General features: G+C 42.6%; 1 protein-coding gene across 1 annotated transcript; it reads right to left on the reverse strand.

Annotated features, from left to right (window-relative positions):
* On the reverse strand, positions 1–4,451 carry LOC133899880 (omega-hydroxypalmitate O-feruloyl transferase-like). Its single transcript, XM_062340912.1, has 3 exons — positions 4,362–4,451; positions 3,786–4,265; positions 1–1,067 (listed from the first exon to the last, which is right to left on the reverse strand). The coding sequence occupies exons 1-3, from the start codon at positions 4,362–4,364 to the stop codon at positions 201–203; spliced, it is 1,350 nt and encodes a 449-aa protein (XP_062196896.1). The 5' UTR covers positions 4,365–4,451; the 3' UTR covers positions 1–200.
* Between the last annotated feature and the right edge of the window lie 16,633 nt (positions 4,452–21,084).

A 21,084-nucleotide genomic window follows, 5' to 3' on the forward strand; every position in this document is an offset into this window, starting at 1 on the left:
TTAACTGAAGCAACAAAAGTTGCTATTTTTCATTGAACGTAAACCATCTTAAAACCATTGCAACTGATAACAAATTTTCAGATGCATTAAACACCAAAATATATAGCGTAAATAATCAACACAAACCACGATTACATAACCATAGTATAAACCCGTGCAGATTAAGCATAAGAGGAACCATAGCACCCGTCATCGACCGATCATATCTCGTCCATGAGCTCTTGGAAGGCGTCCATGGCGGTGGCCGGAAGGCCGAGCAGCACGTTGATGCTCTTCCTCTCCTTCCCGTGCGCTAGGAAGAGTATGACCTCCTTCTCCGGCAGCGTGACGGGGCCGGACATGACGGGCTCGCCCGACCCGAAGTCGGCGCCGTGGAAGGCCAGCCGCGACCACGTGGTGATGAGCAGCGTGGAAGCCAGCGACGGCCGGGCCCGCGTCGCCTCGAAGTAGTCCACCGCCGACCGCATGTAATCGTCGGTCACCATCCGCACGGCCTCCTGCACCAGCCCCGCCGCGCGCGACACGGGCGCCGACAGCAGCTCGCCCGCCGTGGCAATCGCGTTCGTAAGCACGATGCCATTCCCGAAGTATCCGCGCGGGAGCGGCGGCACGAACCGGCGCCGCCCGTCCACTGCGAACAGCAGCTTGGTCCGCTGGTCGGGGGCGAGCCCAAGCGCGCGGATGCGCGCGCGCCAAACGAGGCCCGAGAGCGCCTCGAAGGTAGTGCAGCGGTCGAGCGCGCCGTCGGCGAGCGCCAGGCCGCGGACGCGCTCCAGCCGGTCCGGGTCGAAGCAGAAGGAGCGGTAGAGCAGCTCCTGCCCGCCGTAGAGCGCCGCCGTGTCGGAGACGTCGGGGATCTCGGCGAACTCGTGGTGCGGAAAAGAGTACACCGGCGGGTCGCGCGCCTTGAGGACCGCGCGGTCGAGGAACGGCGGCACGGTGAGCTCGGCGGCGCCGCGCGCCGTCTCGGCCCACGAGTTGACGAACTCCATGGCGCCGATGCCGTCGAACATGCAGTGGTTCATGGCAAGGCCGAGCGCGAAACCCCCGCACTTGAACCTCGTCACCTGTGCAGTAATTAACCAACGGTAAATACCTTGTAATTTTACATCAATAGTGGTTATGGATTAACCACTGGACAAGCAACTGAAAAATTACAGTAGTAACAGGGGGCAGCTGAATCCAGTAGTTCTGGAGGCTATCCCCAGATGGAAGACCGGGGTTAGATCCCTGGCTCCCATCCCGAAGCGTCCCTCAGTTCTTTTACGGTTAGGGGTGTGAGCCTCTTTTTTGAAAACAAATTAAAATTGGGACAAATTTGTTTAAACTTTGACTAAAGACATGTTTGTTTTAGTTTTAGATTACGAAAATTTAGTTTAATCTATAAAATATGTGGGAGATCTTTCTCACTAGATTATGAATTATAAGATTTTATAGTATAATTTGGTTTTTGAATTATAAGAATCAGTTTTTATATTATAATTATTTGTTTTTTATTTTAGAACCAGAATCTATAATCAAAATAGAAAATAAATATGATCGAAATTTGAGTGGTAGGCTGATCAAGCTTAACAAACTATGCTTTACTGAAACCGAGTTATATATGACTTGACAAGTGAGTTGTGCATAGTTAATCAGGTCAGGTCGTCCTCTCATTGTGGGTCCTACATGTCGGACGATCAGATTGGTTGTGTCCTTGCGTGACATGTGGGTTCATGCATGGCAGGAGATGGGTAGGAAACTAAATTGCGTGATGATGACATATCTGGTTTGGTTGATTTGTAGGTACAGGTTGGTCATCCAACTCTGTAGCAAAAACATGTAGAAATCTCCGGCAGTATAAAAAGTGCTCCAAGCCTTAGGGTAAAAATAAATTAGATACGGACGGATACAGTTTATTCTATATTTTATTATATATATATTTTAAGTTAGATATGGATAGTGCTAGATAATTATTTTTTTATTATGTATTATGTTCTATATTTTTTCTCAGAGTCAGAATCGGATAGATGTCGGTTAGTTGGATACATTAAAAAATTTATTTCATTTGCATCCTCACATATAATATTAAATAATATAGAAGCGCAATTAAAGTGAGCATATAGAAAGTAATTGATGAGATATGAAAGCATGAGCATTTAGTATTATCTATCTATGGATATATGATAATATATATATATATTATATTTTTAAATAAAATTATAATATATTTTCTTATAACACCTAATATTCAGATATTTCGAACGAATATTAATCATCATGTATCTATATTACACAGAAATCATAACCGCAGCTCGCTAGAGTGTCAATACACAGCAATCATCTCATATTTACTTTGCAAGTCTGTGAGTACTCACACAGGCGAAGAATATCTGTCCCGTTTCCTACTATAGCCTCCAACAACTTCCTTGAGTCCGACATGAAAAAAAAATCAAACAGAGGCTATATCATAGACTATGATATCGCATACTCCCTCTGTTTTAATTTGATGGGCAGCTTTGACCAAGGCACAAATACCAATGCACTCCTTTGTTTGGAGATCATATGGCCAAAATGCTCTTGATTTCTAGTAATCCCTATCCGTGAGGAATAATTGGTTTATTTCTTTTAGCCTTGGATATCGAAGTTAAATTTTGATTAAGATTTTCTCACAAAATATATCATTTATAGAGCTACAAAATATATATATTATGAAATTATTTTAAATTGTAAATCTAGTTATATATTTTTTATACATGAGATATTTTATAATTTATTTAAATATTAAGTCAAAGTACACTAAGTTGACTTTTTCAAAAAGAGTGTTTCCTATTTTTGAATGAGGGGAGTAGTTTTGTCTTTTAATCCTGCTCTGATCTAAAAAAATTCTGATTTTGCTTCCGATCTTCTACATTTTTTGTATCGAAATGCTATATTGTCCTAAACTTTGAGACTTGGTAATGATTTGCTGTAAAATATGTTATATGTTTATTCCACAACTATAATTTGCTTTTCGATTTATTCATAATTGCTCTAAACATTATTACTTTTTTTTGTTTTTTGCTGCAACAATAATTTGCCTATCTATTTGAACACGAAGATATGAATAAGAAGGGACGGGGGAGAGACAGAACAAGCGCGCTAGTGGTTCACAAGCTGGACACGAGGTAGCTGGGATGTCTAGAAATGGAAATCTGCAACCATATGATGTTATCGGTTTGCCTAAAATGGATGTAAATATCAAAGAGCTAATGCATGCACTGCATTCCACCAGTGTCATGATCTTCTAACGATCCCAGATATCTGCAGGAGGATACCCATGGCACGTTTGGAGCGCAGTAATTTCATACGACAGCCGAGAAACTTTCCCGTGTTCCGAATGAGGCCAAGTTCCTAGACGGCAGTAAATTTAAATTTTCCTTTTTCGGTCTTCTGCTCACTCAATTTCCCATGACTAGCTAAAAGCCTAAAGTGCCCGGCTCATTCAATTCATGTTTCAACCCCCATCCCCTGCCAACTCCCTGACCAATCAACCCCACTCACGCGGCCGCAGTAAGTAGCACGGGCGTGCACAAGCTCTTCGTCTCCCTGACGTTGTCGTTGACACGTGAGTTAATTTTCAGTGAACCTTGCGTATGGACGGTGACGTTATCGGTGACATTATGTCGGAGGATCTCTCCGTCTCACTGAAAGGGAGCTTGGCGCGCACCGGCTCACTGGTGGCAAGCCGGGCCGGCCGCCTCGGCGAGTGGACACCGACCGGAACGATGCAAGGAGCAACAGTTAATGGCGTCTTGTTCGTGTACCTGAGCGGTCATGGGGGGCATCTCGAGGATGTTCTTGGCGCCGGGGACGGAGTACACGAGCTGGCCCAGCGCGGCGGGGTCCGGCTTGGTGAGGTCACCGACGTCGGTGAGGTCGCAGCCGGCGTCGGCCTCCACGAACACGGCGCCCTCGCCGGTCAGCTCCACGGTCAGCTTCATCTCCCGGCTGATGCCCAGGCGGCCCGCCAGGGGGTGGTAGTGCACCAGGACGCGCGCCAGCGCGTCGCGGAGCGCGGCCGCCACGCCCTCGCCGCCGACGCTGGGCGGGGCCTTGTAGCAGTACACCGTCTGCACGATCACGGCGATGTTCTGGTCCAGGTTGGAGAGGTAGTACTGCTCGCCCGTCGGCGTCGGCTCCGCTGGGGGCACCAGCGTCGGCTCGCCGCGCTTCACGCTCAGCAGCTGCGCCTTGCCGCCCGCGGCCACGGCCACCGCGCCGCCGTTCTCCTTGATCTCAACAACCTACACCGTGCGTAACGTGGCAAGAAAGGTCACAAACTCACAGACATTTTTGCAACATACGCTTGATTAGTAAACTGATGTAGCACGTTCACTCACCATGTTTGATGATGCGCGTTGGAGAGAGAGAAAGAGAGGGTTTTGGAGAGAGGAGGAGAAAATTTTGGAGAGAGGAAGAGAGTTTAGAGAGAGGGGGGGGGGGGGGGGGGTTGTGATTTGAGGATTTGGGTTGTGGGGGCAGTGTTTATATAGGAATGGTGGCTTGCTTGAAGGGGTCAAGGTAGGATGGAGTGATGCAACAACAGTTGGGGTTGGAGGGGGTTGCATAACTACCAATGTTGCTTTGTCTGGGATGCTGTACTAGAGAATCTGGAGAAAGTAAGAGTGATGATCTCTTAACCAAATCCATGACAACGCATTGTTAATTAATTTATTAATAGTTCTAGTTACACTCAATGTAAAGTACAGGCTGAAAAAACCAGCAGGATTTTCCATGGGAATTGTACTGATTCATTGCAAAATTCGTGTAGCATATGACATGAGAATTCAACAAGATTTTCATGGGATTGTACTGATTTCTCATAAAAATGCCGCGGTCCAAATAGTTCCTAAAGCATTCTAGTGGTGAAACATAGCTCCTGAAATAGCATACTGTAACTCGGTGAAATTTAGTTACATAAGGTCTTTGAATATTTATCAACCGAATTAATATTTATATCGGTACACTTCTGCACATCGCGCAATTGAAGATGGCATTATGAACTATTGAAGGTGGCAAAAGTTTTATTTTTTATTTATTATTATTATTTTTTTTGCTCAGGAGAATCATTTTAGAGTAACCTGAGAATTAACCACAAAAAGTTGCGTTGGAAAAATAAAAAGATGAAGAGCCTGATTGATTCCTTACACCCTCAGTTTTATCATGTGCAATCCTTCGGTAAAAATAGATTTATCATGTGAGGCAGCCAAGAAGAGAACTTATGCAGACACCTGCACATGCGTAGAAGTGTGTGTTTTTTTAGAATGAAAACGCCACCTGTTAATGATCAATTTTTTGAAACAAAATCAGTGTTGAGAAACGCACACACGGAAAGGAAGAGTGACGGCCTTAGCCAAATTCATGACAAGGCATTGTTAATTTTTAAATATAAGTCGGACACACACAAGTACTCATATATGCACACACTATATACATGCTTACACATATCAAATGGGTACGTCATATCACACGGCTACATCAAATTGGAGGCTTAATATCATATAGAGTAGACACATGCTTTTAACTGCACGTATGTGTGCATGTATTATTCATATCGGGAATTAAAATCGTAGAAAATGTGAAAAATTCAGACTAACAAGATTCACTACTCAGATCTAAATTGTACTAGTAGCATATGTAAAGGGCACGCATGCTAGAGCAGGGGGGTTTCCATGGGAATCGTACCGATTCCATTAAAATTCCTTGCAATGTAAAACATGTGAATTTTAGCAGGATTTTTATACGGATTATACTTCCCCGGTTGACCATAGGAATTATGCTCATTCCTCGTAAAATCACTGCATGCTGAACCGGCCCTTAAACATTTTTGTACCATATAATTTGTAAAATTATGATAATTTTTAGAAACCAGTACACCCAGGGTGGATTCAAATGGCGGGGGGGTTCCTACCGGCTGCCGGACAAGGGATCCCACTTCCAAATTTTTGGTGTATAGATGAAAGTGCATGTGTTGAGGTGTTCTTGAGGTAGAAGCACGAGTTGAGCCCATCCTCAAATTTCACCGCTGTATGAACCTTTCTTTGATATTACTACAAGTTAGATAGACGCACACGCATAGACGCCACACATACATGTGCGCACACGTCTTCAAGCACCATCTGAAGTTACAAATACCATGGACAAATATGCTACCTCACGTTCCTCATTTCAGCCCACTCGCGTGTGTAGAAGGATGGACAGCATGATTTGAACTCTATAATATCCTAACACCTTCACTGCAAACTAACACCAAGAACAAAATTAAAGTAGAGAAGAAGAGTGGATTTTTATGTTTGTACAGGGCTACGAGTCCCGCTGAAGATCGCTAGTGGACCTCGGGTGGTCAACTCGAAGTCAAACGCTACAGGTTCCCACACGGTGCACCGGCTGCCATTGGACGGTGCATCTAACCTATACGAGTCTACGAGGCTTTCGCGGAGCAAACTCCAGTAGAATTGGCCAGGTGGGTCCTACCTGTCAGAGTGCCCGGGTCCCGTGGTCCACGATGGAGCCGGTCCATCCAATGCGACGGCGCTCGAGGCTTCCGTTGGGAGTTGGCCGCCGGTGTCGCGGTTGTTGGAGGCCGGCCGTTGGCCAAACTCGAGCTGACGAGAGATCAGCTGGTTTAGCGTGCACGATATGGCGCTAATCAGGACAAGTCAGCGGTTCTACCTGTCCAATATATTTCATTTCATAATAATCGCTCGATATTCGTGAATATTATTTAATTCGATTCGTACCGTATTTAGAAATCGATCCATCTTCAAATTTAAATTCAAAAATACAAAAAGAAACATAAAAAATCTAAAAATATTTGAGATAATTCTAAGCCCTTCAGTAAAACAAAAATTCAAAAATAATACCGTTTACATCATATTCATGGAGAGGAAGTTTGAAAAAAAGAAAAATGCTAAAATGGATTGTATGAACATGATAATTTAGCACATTATATTAAGAAAAAACTTAACATTCAAACACATATTTTATTTATGTAGGGAGTAGAATATTTAAAATTGGTTTTATTTCATTTAGAGTTTTATTAATTTCTCCATAATTTTTACAAAGTTTACATGCATAAAGTGAACATGTTACGAAATAACACTGTAATTAACTTTTTCATGTCTACTATTATTTTTTCTATATAAAGCATAGTATAAGTAAACTAATAAAAGTGGTTTCATTAATTTTGGAGGTGTGATGGGTTATTTATGACTTAATCTAGTTGCAATACATTTTCACTAATTTTGCATGATCAATAACTATTTCATGAGTTCATGTATTTTTAAAAGATAGAGTATCATGTAAGAAGACTAACAAAATTGGTTTCATAATTTTTGGATTGGCAAAGAACTAACTATGCATTTAACTAGGTTTAGCAAATATATTTTCTCACAGAAAATATTCAATTTTTTTATGAGTATAAGTACTTTTATCATGTAGATTATGTTATAAGGAAACCAACAAAATTTGTTTTACTTGATTTTAATCTTAGATGAATTAGTTTTTGATTTTACAAGATTAAGCTATTATTTTTTGTTGAACTTCACTAAAATTCGAGAAATGAGCTCGGCAAATCGGGAAATTTGATCAGTTTTCGATAAATTCATTCAAAATGTGGAAAATTTGCCCAGTAAATCAGAGAATTTGTTCCGGTTTTGGTTGAATTCGATCGGTTTTCGCTGGCTCGATTCGAAAGGTTTTTGTCTCTAATTTACCGAGTGAATTTGTCCGAATTCTTGTTGAATTTTGACAAAATTTTTTTTGGTTTTTGCGAATTTTGGAAAATCGCTGGGTCTCAGTTTTTGGGTGCCAGACAATTTTGTAAACCCTGGTACGAGTGGACTCTCCAAAAAAAAGGAGAAAAAAAAGCGAGTGTAACCTGGGATCTGGGAAAGAACACTGCCGATCCAGCTACGGATGATGCGGTTGGAAAAGGGCAGCATAAGCCTCCATAGGATGGTGGTTGATGTATACGCGCAATTGCGCATTGCACAACTCACTTTTGTGACGTTATTTGATTTGAAGTTGGTTGACAAGCGGATTTTTAGAAGTTTGGCGCGATGGATCGAGCGGATCGACTAGTTGGTCGACTGTACGATTCAAGTTCAAACATCAATTCTCATGAAGATCTCGCGAAAAAGATCTTACTCCGCGACGCCATCTCGCAGCCGCTCTCCAACTCCCTTCTTCCTTTTCTCACGTTACCTTCATCATCCTCCTCCGCCCACTTGATGCAGTCAAAACCGAATCTCCACGCCTCGTCCCTCCTTCCCATCTCCTAGTCCTATCAAATTAGAGTTGAAGCTCTCAATACATAGCTAAAAGCTTTCGATTTCGAGAGAAAAACTATCAATTGGAGGCACATGCTTTTGATTTGTGAAAAAAAAAAAAAAATCGATTCATGGCCGCAAACTCTCGATTGAGGCTAAATCTTTTTATTCATAACAAAAGGTCCCCTGTTTATAAAAAGAGCAAGCTTGTCTGAGTTGTCTTCCAGCCATTCCATAGCCAGACTAGTGCTCTCCAGCTGAAAGACATACATGTGAGTCTACTAGATATGACTGATCATGCAGAATATGAATAAAGAACAATATAATCTGTACTAAGATGAGAACACAAGAAGACATATTCATGTGAGACCCAGGAAAGAATTGTCCTCAGGAAGAAGAGCCAAGGCGTCAAGCAATTGGCAAGATCAGAAAACGATTTATACAGCTATTTGTACAAATTGAGGGGTGAGAAAACTCTGCTAATCTGGAAATGTTTGTGTAGTTTTAATTTTTTTTCAAGAACAGTCTAGTTATATCACAGTAGCGTGTCACAGACTCACAGTTATATTATTTATGATGTCCATGTTATATAAACTTAGCAATGAAGGCAGGAAATCTATTCAAGTGACGTATCATTCTTTTATGCACGTTCCAGACATGTTTATTTTCAAGGATAAGATATAGGTGCTTTACATAAGTCAAGATCAAAGAGAAACAGTTCATGGTTGAAACAATGGAAGTAGAGCTAAATTGATAATTTTGCATTAGCACTGAGTCTACTCTAGAAGCCTTTTACCCTGAGTATAATTACTATTAAGAATTTTAAGACTGCATTCAAACTATAGCATACCAATAAGACACCACCGGAAACAGGAGTTTAGCCAGGAAAGTTCAAGGAGCCAAATGAAGTTCAATTAGCCTCAAACTGAAACCAAGGTTACACAATTGGCCCAATGTCTGCAAAGATACAAAACTTAATGTCACATTATCTGCAAGTAATAATGTTGTCTGAAATAGTGAAATTTAGTATGCATGGGTATCACTTTGAGCTACCTCCAAGGCATGCCGAACTCCAAAACCTTTCTGAGCCTGCAAAATTTCACCATGTGACATCAGTTGTGTGTTAGAGTCTGTATGGTGAATAACGTGTTACACGAGCGAACAATTTGCCATTGCTGCCAAACTTTCCTCTTCAGACCTGTCGGACAATATCAAACAGTTCACTGCAAATTTCTACAGTTATTTTGTAACTCAAGTATATGACATTGTTGCATGAACATCACATAGTTAAAAACAAAAGTTAACGGCCGACTCCTATATCAGGTGTCATCTGGTAGATTGTTGTGTGTTAACCAGCATTCGACCAAGCTTGAAGGATTCCACGAAGCTGTAGAGCAATCTTGGTCGGCGCCAGTTACAACCAGCTGTCCTCTTGATCGTATCTCAATTAAGCTCAAAAGGCTAGCGCGGGCTCTTCAATCTTGGAGTCAGAAAAAAGTTGGTAATATCAGTGCACAGCTTGGATTAGCCCGCGAAATCTTACATCGACTAGAAATCGCAAGAGACAGCCGCTTATTGACAAGAGAAGAGGATTGGTTGCGGTGTGAATCCAAGCGGCACTGTCTTGTCTTGGCATCACTTGAGCGTATAATTGCCCGTCTCCGCTCCCGTATCCGATTCCTAAAAGATGGCGACGCCAACACGGCCTTCTTCCATAGACATGCTGGCTTTCGAAAGCGCAAGAATTTCATCCCAAAGCTCATGGACGGTGATCAAGTAGTGACCAGTCAAGAGGGCAAGCAAGACATCATGTTTGATTATTTTGATAACCTGCTCGGTACAGCATTACCACGGGTCTCTACCTTGGACCTTCCTTTCTTCCATAGAGCAGGGATCGACCTCTCAAGCTTGGATGCCACCATTACCGAGGAGGAAATGTGGAATACTATCAAGGATCTGCCAGCTGATAGGGCGCCAGGGCCTGACGGTTACACGGGCAGGTTCTATAAATCTTGTTGGTCGATAATAAAGGCGGATTTCATGGCTGCTATCATCATATTACAGCAAGGGGATGCAAGAAAGCTATGGCTGCTCAATTCAGCATATCTCACGTTGATTCCAAAAAAAGATGAAGCCCTCTCTGCCAAGGCTTTTCGACCAATTAGTCTTGTACACAGTTTTGCTAAATTGGTGACCAAGATATTGGCTAACCGGCTATCTCCGTTCCTTGATTCATTGGTAGCAGTAAATCAGAGTGCTTTTATTCGGGGTCGTTGCATACACGACAACTTTATCCTAGTACAGCAAACCATTAAATTGCTCCATAATCAGAAGATACCGAGTCTCTTCCTCAAGCTTGACATTTCGAAGGCGTTCGATTCAATTTCTTGGTCTTTTCTTATGGAAGTGCTTGCTCACCTGGGCTTTGGTTCGACTTGGCGAAATCTCATTTCCAATTTGCTGCGCACGGCATCCACTCGAATCCTTGTGAACGGGCAACCCGGTGAGGAAATTAGACACCAGCGTGGTTTAAGGCAAGGGGATCCTCTGTCTCCCATGCTGTTCATTTTGGTCATGGATGTGTTAAACAGTCTTTTTAGCAAAGCAGGGGAAATGGGGCTGCTGCAACCTCTATCCCGCCGTATCCCCAATCAGCGTATTTCTCTCTACGCTGATGATGTAGCACTCTTCATCAAGCCTACTGAAGAGGAGATGAACCTGACCATGGAAATTCTTGGTAAATTCGGAGAAGCTTCCGGGCTCCACACCAACCTACAGAAAAGCTGTGTTATCCCGATCAGATGTGAGCAGCCGGTTGTAGACAATGTCAACATGATCCTGCCGTGCACAGCAGCACAATTTCCATGCACTTACTTGGGATTGCCAATATCTGACCGGAAGCTTCGAAAATCTGATCTTCTACCATGGATTGACAAAGTTGCAGACAAGCTGCCAGGATGGCAAGCGGCCCTCATGAACACTGCTGGGCGTATCACTTGGGTACGTTTCGTCTTGTCTTCGATACCTATTTTTGTGTTGATTGCTGTTAAGGCGCCGAGTTGGTTCATCAAGGCCGTGAACAAACTTCGGCGTGCGTACTTATGGTCAGGTCGCAAGCAAGTAAATGGTGGCAATTGCCTGGTTTCGTGGGACAAAGTGCAGCGGCCGCTTGAATATGGTGGGCTGGGAATTCTCAACCTTGAATATATGAGCTGGGCGCTGCAAATAAGGTGGCTGTGGCTTGCAAAGACAGACAAGGAGAGACCTTGGTCAGGCCTAGAGGTGCCGGTCCACCAAAATGCAAAAGCTCTCTTTGCTGTTGCTTTACAATCTCATGTTGGCAACGGAAATGACACATATTTTTGGACAGACAGGTGGTTGGTTGGGTGTTGCATTGAGGACCTTGCCCCAAATGTCTGTGCACGGGTACCTCAGAGGTTTCGCAATCGTACAGTTGCTGCTGCATTGCATGATCAGCAGTGGCCTAGCGACTTACAGGGAGGACTCTCGATGATCGGTCTCTTTGAGTACTTCCAACTTTGGGACATTATTCAGGATTTCATGCTCTCTCCAAACGAAGACTCTCATAGTTGGAGGTTTGAAGCTTCAGGCGTCTTCACAACAAAATCAGCGTACCGGGTTTTCTTCCATGGATCGATCAACTTTGAGCCTTGGCGCCGAATCTGGAAAACTTGGGCACCACCCAAGTGCAAAGTTTTCCTGTGGCTGGCTGTACGGGACAGATGTTGGACGGCGGATCGTTTGGCGAAACGGAACTTGCCCCATCCCAACCAATGCCCGCTTTGTGATCAAGCGGACGAAACCATCCAACACCTACTGACTTCTTGTGTCTTTGCACGCGAGTTTTGGTTCCAGGTCCTGTCACCTCTTGGTTTCCAACATGGTGTGCCAAGCTTAAACGAGCAAAATTTTGCAGAATGGTGGAGAAGGGCAAGTAAGCGCACCCCAAAGGACAAGAGGAAAGGATTCAATTCACTTGTGGTCATGTGCACATGGTTGATTTGGAAACACAGGAATGCTTGTGTCTTTGAGGGTGCCAGTCCCAGCATGAATGACCTGTTGCGCGCCTTTGACGATGGACACCACTTGTGGTGTCTTGCGGGTGCACGGAAGCTTGATGCCTTAGGTCCAGCTCTTGCGACAGGGTAGGTTGGCGGTTAGAGCGTTGGTCAGGTCTCACCCAGAGTGTGTGTTTTATTAGTTAGAAAAACTATGTATCACGACCCTCCTACAGCTCGGTCCGGAGTAGGGGGGTATAATTGTACGGGACCGTTTTTTTTCCTCTCTTAATACAATGATACGCAGCTCTCCTGCGTATTCGAGAAAAAAAAAAGGGTCAATCAAGAGCAAAAGTGGTAAAGGTGGTATTGGCCAAATGCATGTCCAAGGGATGCTAAAAGCCGGTATTGTTACAGCATGATAAAGCACACTGAATACTTTAAGCTGACAAAAACTGCTATCTCATAATCCTATAAAAAGAAAGAAAAGAAAGTGACCACTTCCCGCAGAATTGCCTGGGAATTCGTGTATCTGTGAGGCCATTTCTGCACCAACAACTGAGTTCAGTCCAAATTAAACTCAGCATATGACATGAACAATTTGTAAAATAGAAATATCTTCTTTTCATTCATTAACAAAGGTAAGGAGTATATTAAACTTGAATTTGATTTCAAATTAAAGCACATGAATCAAAACATCTTTAGAACAAACACATGACAGCTGCATTAGTGCATCCTTAATCAATATGAAAGAACAAAGCAACATAAAGCTGAACTTTGATAATGGACATGAAAAAGTTGTTCGGACTGAATCCTAAATACGAAAAGAAGAAAACTGATATGCTTGGTTCCAGCATTTTGTCAAACAAAATGTGAGCACAAAATAATAGCAACATGGGGTTGCCTAGATCATTTGGAAGCTTCAAACAAGACTACTTCTGATGCCATGACCAATTGCACCAATGCTGCAAGTCAAAGAGGAGGCAAACAAGATTGCAATGGTCACATCAGCTCTAGCAGCTGCATTGTTCAGAAACATACCTCGCCTGCTCGTCACGACACCAATCAAACCATGAGTAAACAGCAATAGAACAAAAGAAACAAAAACTGAAAGAACATCAAAGAAACAATAGTACAAAGGCAGAATGTGAGCACGAAACAATAGCAGCATAACACTGCATAGATCATTTCAAAGCTTAGAGGACACTACTTGTAACGCCACGATCATATGCAACATTATTGCAGGTTATCAGGGGGAAACCAGCTTGATCACAACAGCTTTATCTTGGAACCAATAGTAATTTAGATGGGAATGCGAGTGGTAGCCTTAAGAAAAGCACAATACTTTGTGCTCCAGTGCAATATTTTCTGCACAAGGATACTCTAAGCAAGATAAGCAAACAAATGGCTGCAGCTTTGAAAACATAAGAACAGTAGGATGGAAAGCTGTAACATTTAAGGCTGTATATGTGATATTACTTGTCAGACGCTGACAGATAAACCAAACAAAAGCAATCATAAGAAGATCTGTGAGAGAGCCACAGTTTATCTCTAGAATTGTAACATTTGCTCGGATAATAACATAAGAAAAATGTTCATATCACCAATCAAATCATCAGTAAATAATATTACTACAAAATAAACAAAAACTGAAATACTATCAAAGGCACAACAAGACAAAACCAGATATGGTGCGACAGTGTTGGTTGATAGACCTCAGAAAATGTGTGGTAACCCGTAAGCGTCAAACCAGTATGGAAAATCAGGCAGCTAGCTATCAAAAATCTTAGAGACGCAATACTTGCACGACAGCTTGTAAGGCGACATAATTCACTACTCCCATTAACAGCCATCGCATAAACAACAGCACTAAATAAGTATCTGTATCAACAGAAAACCATGCATGTAAACATAGTTGCATAAATACTAGTTATCGATAACAGACTCAGCATTGGCATGCTTGATACACGACACAAACTTAAAATCTACACCAATATATAAAAGCTACTACGCAAGGGACCGTTTAGGTGGTTCAATTGTTCCCTTCCAACACCAACCACTACAATAGAAACGGTCATCCGAGTCGCTCCATCAGTGTCGTTTAGAATAGAACCAACACTGATATCAGTGCTGGTTTATAACTTCTCACGCTCAATCAATGATCGAGCCGAGTTGAACGGCACTGATACTCAGTATCAGTACTGACTCTTGGAACAAACTGACACTGATACTTTAGTGTCGACTGGTAACCATGAACCGGCGGTTCATATTATGGGCTAGCACAAATAACTCTATAGTCTATAAAATACGCCTTCTTCTCCCCCTAATGCTAGCGCCCCTTTCCACCACTTCACCGTCGCGCCATCACCTCTGACCTCCTCCTCTGTGACCGAGCTCATGGTGAGCTTCCTTGAGTCGCTCTCTTCCTTTAGCGCGCGTCGCTTTCCCATTTGCCCGATGCCAGCGCGGGTCTTTGCGTTGGTTGAGCCACCACCACCCGTGTGTGTTCGCCGCCGGCCGAGCCGCAACCAGGACCGTCGGCCATTAGGCACGCTGTTGAGACTGCACGCTTGCGTAGATGCTCTAGGTATTCTCGGTAGGGCCGTTTTTGCCATCGCTCACCGTTGGCATGTTTCTCCCTGCCCATCGAGCCATCGCTGTCGTTGCCGCCTTCAGGCCATCGCCGTTGACCACCTGTGCCTCGGGCTAGTTCGTGGGAGTGCGCTGGTGCTGATGGTGCCGCTCGCTGGCCGAGCCGCATCGTCGTTCTCCGTTGGCGAGCTCGCTAGTGCCGCCCGGCACTGTGCGCATCCAGGCGTGGGTCGATTTTGACCCAGGTCACAGTCAGTGAGGGTGGCTAGCCAGCCCCTGGTGAAATAGGAATTAGGGTCTTTTAATAATCGGTTAATTTGAGAATTGCCAAACAGAATTATTGTTCACCCATTCAACCGGCTAAAACTTGCAAAATGCATAGCAAATTAAATATTGCTTCAAAAATAGTGAAACCAAATTTTTTAGCTTTGTTTTATCATGCTCTACATATTAAAAATACTAGGAGCCATGATATAGGTACTGAAATATCTTTAATTATTTAAATGTGTTTAAGCTTAGGTAATTCAGAATTAATTATTGGTAAGTCCAAAATTGGTGAAATCTTGTTAGTTTATGCCTTGTTCATTAAAAATACTCACCATCATGTTAAACATAATTAATTTTCTTTTTAGGATTAAGCTTCATTATAAGCTCAATTAGTTCTGAGATTTATTAAATGATTAATAATAATAAAAATTAAGGAAATTTTTTTGATGCTTTCAAACTCATGCCATGATGCATCGCATCTCCACTGTCGTCATGCGTTGTGGGGCATCTTTCCTTGCATGTCATCATACTCATTGCGATGCATTGTTATTTGTATTTAGCAAACGACATTTCAGAGAAATGATGAAATGAATATCTTTTGTACTGTTTAATCGATTGAAAGATTATAAAATGTGTAGAAAAATAATTATAGCTCAGAAAAAGGTGAAACTAATTTTGTTATGTTCACGTTGATGTAATATACATGTTAAAAGTACATGCACTCCTGAAAAGTGTACTAAAATTCCTTTATTCCATTAATCATGCTATAAATTATTAATTCTATAACTAATTAAGGAGAAAACCAAAAAAGATTAAAATCACCTCTAAATAGATCAACATATTGAATATGAATATTGTGCTATAGGGATGGCAAATCTACCCACTAATCGCAAGCGGACATGGCGGTATTTAGAAGGTGGGTCCTCCTACCCGGACCAAGTGCCGGAAGGTGATGGGCCATCTAACATGGAGCAATCAAGATGCGACGTAATTCAATAAATTAGATGTGCATTTTAAAATATTGCATGGTTATCATTTCATTGGTTTTTTTATTGATTGCTAAAACATAATGATAATCATAAATTTGTAGATGGAATGAACATGGATGTACAAGTCTGACCATCGCGGCCCAGAGTTCTCTCATGGCGTAGATGGTTTTTTGAGGGCTGCCGCGGCATGCAGAAAGCCAAAAACCAAGCATGATGGTCACTATATATGTTATCTGTGCATTGATTGCAAGAATGAGAGGCAGTTCTTAGGCATAGAGCAGATCCATGCATAGTTATTTTGCAGGGGTTTCAAGCCTGGCTATATCCGTTGGACCGAGCATGGTGAACATGAGGAGGTTGTGCATGAAGAGTAGCCCACAGTCGAGGAAGACAGAGGCGACGATATGACGACTGACGAAGACATCGATATGTCGGCGTTCAAAGATACTTTTGTCCGCAATAATGATGACGACCTAGACGCAATGTTACACAATGTGGAGGGAGACTATCCCAGTGATAGGAAACATGAAAAGTTCTAACGCATCATAGAGGATTATAAAACACCGGTGCTCCTAGGCTGTAAGAAAGAGCACAACAACTGCATATTGTGCTGACATTGCTGCAAATAAAGTCTAGCAATGGTTGGTCTGATAAGGGCTTCAACGAGTTGTTATGATTCTTGAGAGACTTGCTTCCAGAGGGCAACGAGTTACCTAATATGTACCACGGTAATCAAATTATCTGCTCGTTAGGGTTAGAAGTAGAGAAAATACATGTATCTCAAAACAACTGCATGTTGTTTCGTAATGGGGATGCAAACTTGGAATGCAATGGAGGAACTTCGATACAAAATACAAGGAATCCTAACAATCCAAATTTATTTACTTGTCCTACTTATAATGCTTTACATTTTTGGTGTTATGTGGGCAGCCCAAGCTGTAAAGGTTGGGTATAGTTGGCATATAGGTAATGGTAGGAAAGTAAGGTTTGGGGAGGACAATTGGATAGGTGCTGCTAGTCTAGCTATAGTTTTTTGGGATTTGTATGTACTGGTCAATGAGAAAACTAGATCAGTAGCTAATGTGTGGGATGGTAGTACTTTAAAATGTACTTTCAGGAGATGTTTTACTGATAGTCTTATGAATAAGTGAGATGAGATATGCCAAATAGCGTCTACAATAGTTTTTTCTAATGAGGCCTCCAAAAATTCTCAAATTTGGACTGAAGTTTTGCTATGCCAAGTAGATCCCATGCACATGATTGAATCTGAGCTGGTCATTGATGAATTGTGTGATCAGGAAAGCATCTATGCATACTCAACCTATTATGTTTATGTGTCTTTCAAATTGGAGAGCTATATGGAATTGTGTGATTCTTGCATTGTCAATCCTTACTAATTGTTATCCTATCCTTGTTAACTGAAAAAACTGTTATTTTTCTACAAGATTCAGACAGAACATGCTTCTTTTGGATGGTTGTAGAACAATGACTGATGAATGGGCGTTGACTATTGAAAAGATCGATGATATAGTTGTAGACCTAAGAAAGAGCAGCCTTCAGAAGTTGGCCATTCAATTGACCGAGTTGCTGGACCGTCAAGATGTTGGCCACCTTGAGGCCAAGTGAATCTGATGCGTAATTTGAACGTATAATGCTTGTATGGACCTGATCAATATGTGTTTTGTACTCTGTTAGGATATGTTTAATTAAATACTTTGCTTTCATGCTCCCATTTCTGTTCCTTATATGAATTGGTTATGACATTGCTATGTTGCTATCATAAACATGCTACATGACATGGATGTCAATCAATTGTTGTTCATTTCTCTTTTCATTGCTAATTAAGTAGAGTTTTCTTTGGTCTATTAATTAAGCAACAAAAGAAACTGTTGCAATGTTGTTTCAGAAGTAAAGTTTTGTTATCCCTTAATGTGATTAAACATAACCTTTTAGTTTTGCTTCATCTATTTGGGTGGAGGACTATTTTGTCTGTGTTTTGTCGAAAGTAGGTGATGTAGACTTAAGATATGAGCACTTATGATGAACGTCACTTGTCGCTGATTCATGAATATGGGTACAATACATATAGTTAGGGACATGATGAACATGTTATAGAAGATTTGGACCTATTACCTTTTCTGCTAGTTGCTATTTCTTAATGTATCCGCTAGCTATCATATATGCTAATGTCGATATTGCAACAAATTTGAATAGATGGGATTTTTATGTAGGAATGGCACGTACAAAATATAGTCGCCGCCCACGGACGCGACCCCTGATACAAGGACCCTCCTCTGACCAGGATCCAGTCTCGGATGATGCTCAGGAGTGAAGCCCGAGTGCATACCTCAACCTAAATCAACCTGACGCTGATGCTCTGCAGGGTCCGATCACTGATGATGCGCTCTCGTCTTCGACCACTGATGCTGCATCGGATGTTCAGTCATCCGAAGGATCGATGCGTGGCCGAGGTCCCAGCAAGATGTCTGATGGACGTTTTGTCATCACGGAGGTCGATTCAACTAGGAGCCCATAAAACCTCTATACATACTCGGGCCGTTCAAGACTGGGTGTCTCGTAAGGGACCATGTCACAATCACTTACAGAACTTAGAGAAGAAAACAAGGTGACAAGTGGGTGGTTCCTGATAGCATCAAGGATTTCATGTGGGGCAAGTTATCGCAAAAGTTCAAGTACCCTAATGGATGCAACATGGTCAAAGCGAAGCATCAGGTCCTAGTCATAATGGGTAGAATTTTTAAGAATTTTAAGGGTAAATTGTATAGTCATTATCACTTGAAGGGTCGAACATCGGACTGGGATGATTATCCAATGGTGAAAGTTTTTTGGAATAATTTCGTGGAGTACAAGGATTCGGAGGAAGCAAAAAAGATAAGTGAAACTTCGTACATAATTATTAAGGCTACAGAGTACAAAAGTTTTACAAACCATACTGTATATTACAAACCTGACCGAGAGGCCAACAAAACACAACGGAAAGCAAAAGCCCAAACCACAAGTAGCTTAGGTTGTGTGCGCGACTTCTAAGACTATTCTTCATCCTTGCCTTCACCTTTGGTGAAGTCAGCATCGGCTTCCTCATCTGAATGACAACAAGAATGAGTACGAAAGGTACTTAGCAAACCCTATACTACTTCAAGGTGTTTGATAGATGCATAAAGGGGTGATACAAGGATAAGGCTTTACAGTTCTAAGTGTAAAGTAGTTTATGCAGGTATCCAATTGTATCATCTATGATTGACTTTAAAACAGTTTAAAACTAGGTAACAAGCTATATCTGAGGGTTTCTCGGACCTGGAAGGGGCTACACCTCACTCCACAGTACTTTTCCTCATATCTGGTGTACCTCTAGTACCACACAGATCCTAACAGATTTAGCCAGCAACCTCATCACACAGACATCTAGTGTACATACTCACTTATCAAGATACACGCACCAGAGTCTAGTAAAAAAAGGTTCTTCCTTTGCATGTCCTTGACTGTGGACACGGCTATTCGAATAGATTTACACTCTGCAGAGGTTCTATAGCTTTACCCACGCGATATGCTCAGCCTCCAATTATTGCAAGCAGCGGAGCGAATCATACCGAGACTCTCCAAACACCTTTTCTACCGGGCTTTTCTACGAGATTTACCCCCAAGTGCCAGAGTGCATGTACTGAAGGACAATCCTCTTTTTACGCCTAGGCTAGTACTAGCAACCTCCAAACAGAGGGACAGATGGCCACTTGACTGCTCGCTGCTCCCAGCCTCCTAGTATGATACCCCAACTCAGTCCCGTGAAGGAGAAGTCAAGTCCTACCCATTCAGGACGCATGGTTGCACGAGGGTTACTAAGGCATGACTGCAAAATGACTCGGTCCTTAAACGGTCAGAGCATCCTCATCCAGAGTACTGCTCTACCTGCCCCTGCCAAACTAGTTTTCACCTATTTTTACACATCTCCCACCATCTACCACACGACATCAAGGATTTCACAACCATCATGGAATTCACAACCATCAAGGATTCAAGGTATATGAGTTATCATTGATAATAGTAAATCTTATCTCCGAGGAGACGTATTCTAATATGAACAAGGGTTCCCGATCTTCCGAAAGGTTCTGGTAACTCTCGATTTGGTGGAAACGAGACACAAGTCGATCCGGCTTCCGAACAACACGATCCGAAACCCCGCAATCGCAGCACCACGTCTCCTCTGGTTATCAACCGGCGTTGCACGGTTGACCTCGCCAAGAAGGCTAAAATCCTTGCCTGCGAATCGAAGAACACAAGCAAGAACAAGGAAGAATGCAACCAAATTGCAGATGAATGATTAACCTCACGAGTTGGGGTCTTACAAACCGACGAAACGGCAAAACTGTTCTGGACAGAATAATCTAAGCAAAACCCAACCCTAATTAGGGCGGCGGCTACTGTATATAAAGGATTAGGGTCGGCCAAGGACCCCTAGACGCGTCCCTAATGGACTCCAACACGATACATGGCCCAACGGACCAAAAACGGTGACGCAGCACCGGGACAGATTCTGGACGCTGACTTGTTTCGACGTTTCCCGTTGACTCAGAAGGAATTTGGACCTCAAACCAACTACATTGGTTTCCTTATGAAATTATCTTTCCAACCATATGTGAATCGTCGAAAACGGAGTCCGGATGCGTCCTGGGCGTCCGTTTTATTGCTCGCTGGTCCTGGAGGCCGAGGCTGATTCGGACTCGAGTTGGACTGGACCTCCTGCTGTTGTTGGACGTCCTAGCTGCTCCTCCACGCCTCCAAGCCTTCCTCTATGTGTTTCCTTGTCCTCTTCATGATTCCTAAACAACACATAATCATTAGGTAGTAATCTATTCTCAAAATTATATAAAGAGTTGCTTAGGAACGAGCTCACCTCTAAATCTAATTGTC

The sequence above is a fragment of the Phragmites australis genome, chromosome 19, assembly GCF_958298935.1.
Source record: "Phragmites australis chromosome 19, lpPhrAust1.1, whole genome shotgun sequence".
Lineage (NCBI taxonomy): Eukaryota > Viridiplantae > Streptophyta > Magnoliopsida > Poales > Poaceae > Phragmites > Phragmites australis.